This window comes from Acipenser ruthenus, chromosome 31 (assembly GCF_902713425.1).
Source record: "Acipenser ruthenus chromosome 31, fAciRut3.2 maternal haplotype, whole genome shotgun sequence".
NCBI classification, from domain to species: domain Eukaryota; kingdom Metazoa; phylum Chordata; class Actinopteri; order Acipenseriformes; family Acipenseridae; genus Acipenser; species Acipenser ruthenus.
The window spans coordinates 3,309,485-3,322,215 of NC_081219.1; the positions used below are offsets into that span (position 1 = coordinate 3,309,485).

At 38.0% G+C, this 12,731-nt stretch overlaps 1 protein-coding gene across 3 annotated transcripts in view; it reads left to right on the forward strand.

Annotated features, from left to right (window-relative positions):
- Nucleotides 1-5,911: 5,911 nt before the first annotated feature.
- The window catches only part of LOC117964646 (endoglin-like), a 50,242-nt gene continuing 43,422 nt past the window's right edge, over nucleotides 5,912-12,731 (forward strand). For all 3 annotated transcript variants that reach the window (XM_059005674.1, XM_059005675.1, XM_059005676.1), the window contains exons 1-2: nucleotides 5,912-6,041; nucleotides 10,031-10,233. In XM_059005674.1, the coding sequence (XP_058861657.1) occupies nucleotides 10,188-10,233 (46 nt within the window). In that variant the 5' untranslated portion in view covers nucleotides 5,912-6,041; nucleotides 10,031-10,187. The remainder of the gene's footprint in view (nucleotides 6,042-10,030; nucleotides 10,234-12,731) is intronic.

Below are 12,731 nucleotides of genomic sequence, written 5' to 3' on the forward strand. Positions count from 1 at the left end.
TTTTTACATAAGAATGTGCCTCAACATTGGTCACATTATATATGTTGTTTTTATGTTATATGTACTGTACAGTACTGTAGGTTTGTTAAATAATGTCCACACTATTGTGCTTTTACCATGAATAACATTGCTATTTAAATGGCAATTAATATGAGCAGAAATTTTTAACATAGATTTTTTGTTAAAAAAAAATACAGTAGCCCAGAGGGTGTATTATTAAACAAATATCGCAAATATTTAATGATTCATAAAAAAACAAAAAAAACAAAAAAAAACAATGTAAAAACAATGTAAAAGACTACTGCACGTGATACTGCAGAAATGGTATACAAATTAGTAAAAGCTATTTGGCGCACTCTGCTGGAAACAGAAAGTATTGTGTTTACATTTAAAGCATCATTACCACCTTGTCACCCCACAGTTTGTCAAAGGGGAAGCCCTGTATTGTTGTCCAGAAGTAGTACATCCCCTTGGGCGTTATGCCCAGCCTCTCAGTCTGTTTATCTGTCTATCTGTCTCATCTGCCACCCTAGCTGTCAATTATCCGTACAATGAGAATAAAACCAGCAAGTCCTCTACTATCAATAACAATACACTTGCAATTGTGCACTCTGGTTGGCAGCGAGTGAAACAGTTCAGTGCAGCACTTCAGCAGAATATTCTGTTCCAGCTCAATACTTTCTATATATACTTTTGTCAAGAAGAATTTCTAATGGCTGAGTTGCATTTAAAGAACAAATGATGTGTAATCTGAAGGACTCAGCAATCTTCCAATCTGCAATAATATACACTCACGTGTGTCTGGGGATGGCCTGATATAATGTGACTATCCTCAAGAGACAGGACCAAGTTCTTAATGAGATGCATTCAAGAGTCAGGACCAAGTTCTTAATGAGATGCATTGAAGAGTCAGGACCAAGTTCTTAATGAGATGCATTGAAGAGTCAGGACCAAGTTTTCTTAATGAGATGCATTCTAGAGTCAGGACCAAGTTCTTAATGAGATGCATTCTAGAGTCAGGACCAAGTTCTTAATGAGATGCATTCAAGTCAGAACCAAGTTCTTAATGAGATGCATTCAAGAGTCAGTACCAAGTGCTTAATGAGATATATTCAAGAGTCAGGACCAAGTTCTTAATGAGATGCATTCAAGAGTGGACCAAGTTCTTAATGAGATGCATTCAAGAGTCAGGACCAAGTTCTTAATGAGATGCATTCAAGAGTCAGGACCAAATTCTTAATGAGATGTATTCAAGAGTCAGGACCAAGTTCTTAATGAGATGCATTCAAGAGTGGACCAAGTTCTTAATGAGATGTATTCAAGAGTCAGGACCAAGTTCTTAATGAGATGCATTCAAGAGTCAGGACCAAATTCTTAATGAGATGCATTCAAGAGTCAGGACCAAGTTCTTAATGAGATGCATTCAAGAGTCAGGACCAAGTTCTTAATGAGATGCATTCAAGAGTCAGGACCAAGTTCTTACTGAGATGTATTCAAGAGTCAGGACCAAGTTCTCAATGAGATGCATTGAAGAGTCAGGACCAAGTTTTCTTAATGAGATGCATTCTAGAGTCAGGACCAAGTTCTTAATGAGATGCATTCTAGAGTCAGGACCAAGTTCTTAATGAGATGCATTCTAGAGTCAGGACCAAGTTCTTAATGAGATGCAGTCTAGAGTCAGGACCAAGTTCTTACTGAGATGCATTCTAGAGTCAGGACCAAGTTCTTAATGAGATGCATTCTAGAGTCAGGACCAAGTTCTTAATGAGATGTATTGGTAACCTGGATTTGTTTCTGTTTTGCTGCAGTATTCCACAGAAGCCCGGATAGGTTTGAACAGGAAAGGTGTACAGTATGTGCAAATTAAAGGTAAACAAGTTCAGAACAGAGAGGTCTGCATGCACTTTCTCACTCAGGAAAATTAAAGCACATGTAAAATATGTGAGCTCAAAGCAGTGAAACAGTGGGGGAGAGAGGTCATTCAGGGCACCACGGTGGTTGTTTATTCCACAAGAGGGAAACGGGAAGAGCTTTGAGCCATAAGGGATGAATGACTTCTTCTTGACCTCTTCTTCACTCACACGTCTGACTTCTTACAGTCTGAAGGCTGGTCAAAAAGGCAGCTTACACTCCTTCATGTTGCTTCCCTGGTGTCTTAGAGCACACAAGAGTAAGACTTAGCAGTCTCAAACAGGGCTCAGCATTATTTTTTGAGAACTTACCAGTAGCACTTTCTAAGGACCGGTCTCCTCAATTAGATTTGGCATTCTCCTGGTGTGGGGAATGTTCTCTTGCTATACCTTGGGTACAGTGTTGATGAAGTTACTTTTAAAAAAGAATCTGTTATAGTTACAAGTTACTTAAACAAAATAGTAATTTTTTTTTTCTTCATTTTTCTCAAAATATTCTTTGAAGATCCAGCTATCGAACCCACTGGCTCCCTCCTCTGACACCATTTCTTAGCAGGATGGTATGAAAAGCAGGTTTGTGTAACATGTAAGGTTTGAGGTCCATGTTAAGCATTAGCCATAGTGATTTTTTTTAATGCAACACAAAAATAAAAACATAATTGTTTCACATAAAAGGAAGCCGTCAGCACATTTCACTTCTTGTCTAAAAAAGGAACATTACAGTTACTGAAAAATATAATCAGATAATGTGTTACTCTCCAACACTGATAATATGGATTATTAAACCCAGAGATGTGCATCCCAATTGCATATACAGGGTCACATGACCAAAAACAGTATGTACTGTTGCTGAAAAAAACATAATTGAACAATTAATACACATCACAATGAACAAAGTGGTGGATCAGCCACGCATCTCAGATTTCTTTTGATTAATTATGTTAATTAATAGGAGTTTAATTAAAACGGATGCTGACTGGTGTTTTCACCTTATTGGGACATTAACTCAACAAAATAGAGTATGTGGTATAAAGAGCAGTATGGTAAATCACCTCTAGGGGGGGGCAGTGTTGCTAAAGTGTGTTCACGGAACACTGCCAGTCATTGCAGTTTGCATTAGATAGGGGTTTACAGTGAGTGTACAGCATGTGAGCTTTTCCTGAGTGACAGTCTGTTTTCGGTGCTGAGCTGTGTCCATCCAGTTTGAGATGTATTAATAGTATGTGAGACTAACCCTTCCGCACAGCGAGTACTGGTGCAGTACATGGTGACTCCAGGGTAATGTGATAACATGATTTAGTTCTAATCACCTTACACATGTTGTATCAAACCAGCTCTGGCTGATACCCTGTTCACATTGTAATGGCAGGAGTTCCTAATTCTAAACCAAACCCTGTACATGGGTAACACAATAGGCTTTCCCTGCAAATCTCTTTTAATGAAACAGCTATGCTGTACCCCTGGCACTGCATTAAAACACTTAGCAAGTTTTCATCATGTTCTGTCTATAATAGGATATGAAAATACACATTTTGTAAAAATGTAAAATACTTTTTTTTTTTTACTTGGTTTAAGAAAGATTCTACAAAAACTTGAGCTGTTTTTTTGTTTTAAAACATCAGCTTATTTTCCCATTTACAAAAAAACTGAAGCAAATTCAGAAATGATTTAATACTTAATGAACTTGGCTCTCAAAGTATTTTTCAGCATGAATTGTATGACGCAAAGAGGACGTACAACTATGATATAATATCAAAAACTTCCTGTCTACTTCATTGTGGTGACCAGAACTAAATTCCCACAAAGGAAAACACAAGCAGGTTGCTAGGTAGTGACAATGACAACTAATAACAGCATTCCTGGAACCGGCACTTATGTTATAAACAGCGTTACATCACAAAATAAGGCAGTTCTTTAAATGAGAAGCCAGGCAGTCTAGAGATGCGATCTGCAGTGAAAAGCACGACTGATAGGGAAAGGTGAGCAGAACAAGGGAATGCCTCCCATTCTAGGTTTTACTGTGAGCTAACTGTAAGTCACCAGCACACAAGGTGTTGGATTGTCTCAAACTGCTGTGTAAAGGGAGCTATTCAATTATACCAGGAGACCTCCTAGTGATAGACTACAAGAAACACAAATACACAAAAGCACACTAAATAAAGCACACAGCTTCAAACGTTCATCAAATGAAGATCACAGCATTAACTTGGCCAAAAAATATAAGTGAGATTCCAATGTGACCAAAAGAAGAAAAAAGAATACCTGATTTGGACCAAATTTTGGTTAAAAACAAAACAAAAAAAACAAGCTTTGCTCAGCTGTACTAAAAAATATTTTAGATGCTGAAAATGCTGAATAAAAAATACATTTAAATCTTTAAAAACCTAAAGTGTTTTATTGAATAAAATAAAAAAGCAGTGCTATAGAGAGGTTGATTTGTTTATTATCTAAAATAGTCAAAACATTTAAGCAATAATTCCTAGTTTATTAGACACATTTGATAACTGGCTCTTTAATGTTAAATATATATATATATATATATATATATATATATATATATATATATATATATATATATATAGTTATTTTACGCATTTTCTGTCACATTTTCCCTCATAATCCTCATAAACCCACAAGTAACGTACCTGCAGTAACAAGTTACTTGCAATTTCTAATGACAACTAATCAAATTGGAAGAAGCATCTGTGAGAAAATAACGTTTCCGTAAGCATCTAATTAATAATAATTAATAATAATTAAATTATTATTATTATTATTATTATTATTATTATTATTATTATTATTATTATTATTATTATTATTATTATTATTAGCAAAAGTAACTTGAAAGTAATCAGTAATATATTACTTCTATAAGAAAGTAATCAGTAAGTTTCATCACCAGTTTTGGTGCCAGTAATCAGTAATCTGTAGTATATTACTTTTACAAAGTAATAATAATATCCCTGAAGTAAAGTGCTTCCAAACACTCATACCCTGGCCTGTATACTATATTGAATACCCAACACTGTGGTACAAAAACATTTCGACTAGAAGTCTTTTTCAGTGTTTGTCATTCAATGTTTTAAATTAATTTTAGTATTTCCAAATTGAACACTATTAAATAGTTATTGGTGATGTATTCAAAAATATGCAAGCAAGTTAGCTGTTAATGTGTAGCTGTGTCTTGCTACAGTCTGTAACACCAGAACCTGCTTCGCTTTAATATAGTCATTGAAAATATTCAGTAAGAAGAACCATGTACACATACGAGCCGACAGAAGATTAGGAATAGTTGTTTTGTTACATAAAGTTTGCCTTTCATAGAGAAAACGTGGTGCAAACTTAGCCCTAGATCCAATTTAAGAGCTTCTACATATTACCTGTTCCAGGAGATGTATAACATTACCATTTCCCCTTTTATCATAAAAAAAACATCTGCGCTACGCTTTGTATAGGGCACGATGTATCACGCAATGATAGAATATACGATCAAAGTTATACAATATTCGTATATTATGTGTTTATTTTATTAAATGAACAGTGTGGTGATATAGCCAGATTATTTAAATGAATACAGACGATGGTCTCTGCAACTGCGTGTATTTTTATGATTAAAAGACCCTGCATCACACACTTTTGCGAAGTAGCATACACTGTAAATCAAATGTTTAAGAATTAAATCCGCAACAGATTATAAAGACATTTTGGTAACCGTTTTTGCTAAATTGCTCCTGAAGTATGTTCTCATACAGTTAAAAGAAACACTAAAATGTCTTTATAATCTGTTGCATTCGCATCTTTATTGTTAATTGTGTGGTTTTACAGTTCAGTGCTGTCTTATTACATCTGTTTCAATGAGCTATTACCGTTTCTCTTACATCACAGTGAGACTGTACAGTAACCAAATTACGACCCGCCTCCCGCTCCGCCCTCAACGCGAAACCACAAGACGCGGTTGGTCGCTGTGCTTGTATGTCGGGTGACGCGCTGTTCAGCAGACCAGACCGGAGGAGTGCTACAAATCGTTTCGCAGGAATGTAAGGACCTTCACTTTTGGGAAGTTGTACAGACAGCTTGCGACGGCAGTGGAAACTTCGAAAACATTAGAAAAAAAGTTCTCCTTAGCCAGTAAGTGATTTTCTTTAGTTACAATTTCTGTTTTGTGTGATTACTTTAGCTGTCAGTTTGTGATCTGTTTACGGTTCGACGCCAGCTAATTAAAAGAGTTCAGATGAGATGTGTTTTTAATCCATGTACTTTGATGTATCCTATCTGATGCATCGGGGTTTGGTACACCCAATGACTGCCGGCTTGTTACATTTAAAATGTCAGAAACACTTTTGACGCTGTTTCTCAAAGTGTTTGTTTTAAAATAGGTGGTTGTGTTTATTGTTTAAATGTGTATAATGCATGTGTCTGCTGCATTATACAGATTGGATAAAAGTAGAAAATGTATTTATTATATCTTCATGACAAATACCATTATTGTGTAGACCAGTTTGATTGTGATCAACTTTATTACACTTGTAGCTGCTAGATATCATATATTGCATATTTAAGTTAAACAGTAGCTTGCAGATAATAAAGCTAATGTAGGCTGTATATCTTGCAGATACATGTTATCGGTCCATATCATTATCAGGTCCCACCAGATTCACATTGTCTGGGTCGCTGGTGGCCTCTGTTATTGCGTGGTTTAAGGTTTTTTCCAGTTACTCAACAAGGGCTTATCAAATCTACTCATTGTAATGGTATTTAAAGAAAGGAACCGAAGTGCCATTTCCGGATAAAGTCGGCCAAAAGTCACTGCCGATTCCACTGCCACAGCGCAGCACGCGTGTGATGTGGTCGTGAATGTGCAATCCACAGGGAGATGCTGACAGCTTTCTCCAGAGGATCAGCTTTGCTCTGTACATCCAAATGAATCCCGCAGTGTGCTGAATATTACTAGACTTGGAAGATGATCATGTTTCTTTTTCATGTAACATCTGTGGTTCAGTTTAGAAAAGTACAGGACATGTTTTTGTGGCAATTATTACGGTAGATTCAATGATAAACTACTAATTATTCCGTCCTACTGTAGTTACCGTTTAATACAATATAAAAATATATAATAAAAAATGTAATTATAAGAACGTTAACATAGTGCTATAATAATGATGATGATGATGATGATGATAATGATAATGATAATGATAATGACAATAATAATAATAATAATAATAATAAGAAGAAGAAGAAGAAGAAGAAGAAGAAGAAGAAGAAGAAGAAGAAGAATACAATATTTATGTGGATTAATATATATATATATATATTGGACTAGCGCCTGCGAATACCTCATTAACCGGTTTTAAAAATACATTTCAAAATACACATTATTTGTTTGTTTATCATACACCTTGGCTTTATCCAAGGCGATTTACAGAGACTAGGTGTGTGAACTTACAACAACAACGTCTCACCCGAAAGACGGAGCACAAGGAGGTTGAATGATTTGTTCAGTGGCTGAGTGGCCGGGATTTAAAGCAGGGGCTTCTTGTTTACTAGCTCTTTTCTGTAACCACAGGACCACACCGCCTCCGACGTATTTATCACGAATTAATAAACTAATGCACATTCTTGAACTGCGTATGAACTGTAAATACTGGACTATAGGCACGAGTAGAGGAGCCGTAGCATGGAGTGTTGCCTTTATGACTGAGGCTTTTTTAAAGTGCGTTCAGTTAAACACCGGACATTGCCAATGTATGGATATTTGTTATCTGTGAGAAAACATTTGTACGGTTCTCACACTTTCCGAGACAAACCAAATGCACAGTAGGCTACTTGGTGTGCCCGCCGTATTTTCACCAATTCTATATCCTCATGGGAAAATCGTTTGTTTAATAGTTCTATTTATAAAGAACAAGTCGAGTTAAAAGTGCAGACCATTCTCCATTGATGATGGATATGAAATATGTGTTTCTATACCTAGGCCCCTACAAAAAGTTGATAACCACGACATTTAGAAGAAAACGCAACCAACAGTTGTCTTCCTATTAACCTTTTTTTTAATTATATATATATATATATATATACACACACATATTTGCTTTATTTAATTGTCATATAATTTTAGGTAATTTTAGTGCGCGAGAGAGGTGAGGCCGGATTGCGCACAGACCACCGGACCATCACGCGGGACTTACCGCCTGTAGAAAGACTTGTAGAGTAGGAACACTCTATGTTTGTTTTTTATTTTTATTTTTTAATCTATTGATTGCGTTAGTGTTCCTAATGTACACTAGACTTCTACATTAGTATACTCACAGTGTGTTAATCACAATTTTAAGAAACCAGGTATATAAGAGCAGCTTTAGTGAAGCAGAGAATTATGACAGCTGCATTAGAAAAATCACGGTGAAATGACACAATTACACAGTTACATTGCAAATACCGTGGCAAACGTTTATGTGTGACTTTCTGAATTCTATTCTATTCAATTCTATACGTTTGTGTGACTGAATTCTATTCTATTCAATTCTATGCGTTTATGTGTGACTTTGTGAATTCTATTCTATTCAATTCTATTCTATTCTATAAGACAAAAATGCCCCCAAAATGTTTTTTTTCAAACTAGCGCTTGATCTTGTGAGATTAATATTCAGTGCCATATAAGATACATTTATTTTTCATATTTAAAAAGGTTTCTGTAAGCTTCTAGGACAATATCAGCAAATTAAAAAATGAGCTAAAATGTTTAGCTTCCTGAGCCATAAGAGAGCCAGGAAATTTACTTTAATAACCCCCTACATCTGCAAGCTGTGGCAGGAACATAGGCAACGTCTCGTTGATAATTTATAATAACGTCTCATTGATAATAATAACATCTCATTGAGTAACACTGTGGAATTCAGCTTTTCAACAAAAACGGGAGGGGAGTAGCCTGCATCAAAAACTAGTCAGAGAATGTACTCAAACTGGACTGTAAAGGACTGCTGTCTGATGAAGTAGTCCAGTGAAGAATAAACACAGATTATGCATTCACCAGACAGCAAGGGAGTGTAGTGTCACAGCACTGTGGTACACTGCTTTAAGCTACACATTTCCAGTGCTTGAGCCTTCAGACACAGGGGTTGATTGAAGAGCATTTTACCCAGGGTGATTCCTGGTGCTGTAAAATACTCTCATAATATAAAAAGTAGCCTAACCCTTTGAACTATAGTGAAAACTGAGTAAAACACTTTATTAAACGCGTGTAACACATTTGATTCCCTAGCAATATACACAAGGTACTGTTTCTTTCTTTCTTTTGTTGGGGCATAAACCATGGAGGATTCAGTAAGTCACTGGGTTGAAGTGATAATATGTCCCACACTTCCTTTTGCAGCTGATTTGTGCAATCATGCTCATCTCCACATGTTGTTTTCAATTTGAATTGTCACTTTGGTTTTATTTTGTTGTTTTACGGTATTCGTGGGTGGAACCTCTGTCTTCTGGGTAACCACATTGGTAATGTTCATGGGAAATTACAAACACAAACTGTTCTTACAAGCCACCGTTACAAGAGCAGAGGAACTTAAATTATTTGCAAGCATGCAAGAGACGAACACACTGGCTCTTGAAAAGCTGAAAGCAGCTTATTTTCCTTCTGAGGCAAGTTAGCTGGGTGTGAACTTTAATGACGGGATTTGAGGGTTTTGAACTGAAATGTTTCAGCCAATGCCTTCCATCAATGGTATTTTTTTTTGTATTGTTCTCCTCATTGAACAATTGTCAATTAGGAAGAAATGTTTTAAATGGGATAAACCACGGTAAGTGTTGAATCGGTAAAATAATTCACAGTGTCTCGTGCCTAGCGGCACTCGAAACGGCGGATTATTTTACAGATTCAACACTTACCGTGGTTTATCCCTTGCATAAAACTGTAAGAAGCTGGTGTTATAACACAGACATAGGCAGGAGCTGAAACATTATCACCTACTTAAACTTAAACGTAAATGATTCAGTGTTTGAAGTTATAAAAAGAATAGAAACTTCACAGGGTTACAAATGGGACAAGTAATTCTCTGGAAATCCCTGAAATGTGGTACAAAAAGCGATCGCTAAGATTGTGTATGCTTGTGTTTTTCCTTCAGCTTTCTAAGACCCGTCAAGGCTGGATTTGCGTGGACGATCCTGTTTAACGGACCTATTTCCAAACCCCCAGCCACAGTGTTGCCAGAGAGAGACAGTTGGGCTAGTGCCTGAACTTCTTGACACAGGGTAGAGTAAAGACCACAGAAATCCAGAAGCATGAAGGTGGCCATACTGATCGTTGTGCTCATTGCTGCACACACAAGTAAGTGTACTGTCTGCTTGTTTACTAATTTAGCTTTACAGTTTGTTCTGATATGACCCCATGAGAGTTGCTACCGATTTGTTATGTGGGGGGGGGGGGGGGGGGGGGGGTTGCTAGTTACTGTTTTGTAAGATAGATCACAAAAAATGAATACTAGTAGGCTGCACACTTTCACAGTTCCTCAGCTTTATTACTAGGGCAAAGTGGCTCCTAGTCTCTTGGCTGCACTGCCTGCAGTCTCAGGCTCAGTTCTGGTCCCTCCATGAACAGTTCAGAGCAAGAACAACTAATAAGAAAAGCGTCTAACATGCAAGCTGCTCGTGGCCGAGGAGCCCTGTGTCCTCCGGAAGAGAGACTCGACGGGAGCATTATGTAACCATCAGATAACACGACGCAGGCTGACAGACAGATGGCTTCTTAGATACTTTGAAAAAAATAAATATGCCGTCAGAAGTCTAAATAAGCAACTTTAAACACCCCCCCCCCCCCCCCCCCCCCCTCCTGGCAGTCGAGACTGGGTGGCAGTGAGACCTACCGACGCGACCACTTGTCGCCCCTGGAGACACTGATTCCTATCTGAGGGCAGGAATTAACAATCTGCACTCCAGACTGCTTTTCAAATATACTAGTGCTCTTCAATGGCAGTAGCACTACAATCGCAATGCCACTTTTTTGTACTAATGGGCTATTGTAGCACAGGGGGCAGCAACAATGGTATGAGCCTTTCGTTGTTAGAACGGTACCACAGTCGTGACATACTCCCCTAGTAAGGCGTCACAATGGTAGGAGCATCTCCTACACTTGTGGAACCCATTGCAGAGCTGTGGTTTGAGAGCTGGCTGTGTGTTACTGTATGAGGACCACTGTCTGCAGATCCTTTGAGTATCTGTTGCTGGTAATGCTGTGATCTGTTTCTGTGTCTGCTGGGGTTTCTTCAGGGTAACACAGTGGGTGTTGTCATGCTATTCCAATGGTACACTTTGTATCTCATAAGAGGCAGGCATATGGTGAGCATTTCAAAGAACATCTTAGCACTGAGGAGTCGGTTGCTATTTAGTAGTCAATTAGCTTTTCTAAAATTAAACTTTTCAGTTCTGAACTTTTGCATTTACTGTATAGCAGGATAGTTATGTCACATTCCCCTATTGTAAGTTTGCATGTACATAGTGTAGCATAGAATTGGGTAAAAAAAACCAAAAGCCCAACAACAGCCTCAGCTGAAGCCTGTTTTTCTTCCCCCATGCAGTGATAAGTATCTGCTGGATTTGGGTTTTTCTCTCAATTTTCACAGCCTTATGAAAAGAGTTATGTTCGTAGGAGGACACTTTTTCACTGAGTTGACTGGTAATAACCAGCTTACTAACACGTTGCACAATGTTATTTTAGTACAGGACAAGGAGACGCAATGCCCTTACTGGCATGATTATATGAATAATAATAATAATAATAATAATAATAATAATAATAATAATAATAAATCAGTGTAAGCACTATACTCAGAAGCCGATCCAGTGGGAACGACACCTGGAATGTGTTTAAAGGGTCGTGGAGGTCCAGGCTCACTTTCCCGAGTGTGTCATAAGCTGCAAGCTCCACACGCCTCATTACCACTCACTCGCACACACAAGGGATGCAGAGCTCATTACAGCCTGATAAGCATGTGGAATATTCCCCAATCACGCTAGTGCCAGCCGTTATGAAAAGGGACTGCATTCTTTCTCTTATCTCTGGGGCTGAGATCCAGGGGGGGGGGGGGGGTGTACTGGTCTGCAGCCCCCCAGCTTGATGAAGATCTCTGCTGATGAGCTGAGGATGAGATCCTGGAGGGGGGGGGAGGGGTGTACCGGTCTGCAGCCCCCCAGCTTGATGGAGATCTCTGCTGATGAGGATATAGTAGATGCACCCGTGCATTAGTAAAAAATTACTTAAATAGAAATATAAGACTGTGCATTTTGGCCTCCCTTGTATTGTTACTGTAAAGCATATTTATTGATTGAAGTTACGTTGCACAGACTATATACTGTAAGCATTGTTTGGCAGAAGTGTTTAAGAGTTTATGAAACTAACCCATCAGAGCCTCTCTCTGGAATTTTATGAAATTTTGCAAAGCCATTTGTTTCTAGTTATTCCACAAATCCACACCAGATGTGTTGAACTATGTTGGGGAATGCAGTTCCATGAAATTGATTTCCCATTAATGTGTGGTTATTGTTGTTCTTGTTCCTGGATAGAATTTCATGACTTTGAATGAGAACTTTTTTTTATTATAATTTTTGCTACCTAGGGACATGCACAGTGAGGGTTAGAAAGTGGAGATTCTGGGAACTGGGTCACAGTTTTGAAAGAGAACTGGGACGGTTTGGGGTACTTTTACCTGTGTGCCTCCACCAGAGGAGAAGGCCTGAGCCCCCACGGCCCCAGAAACCCTTTTAAGTGGTGCCGCGACGGGGTGACTGTGAGGTGACACAAGTCCTTCTGTGCAGTCCTGATAAGAGCTT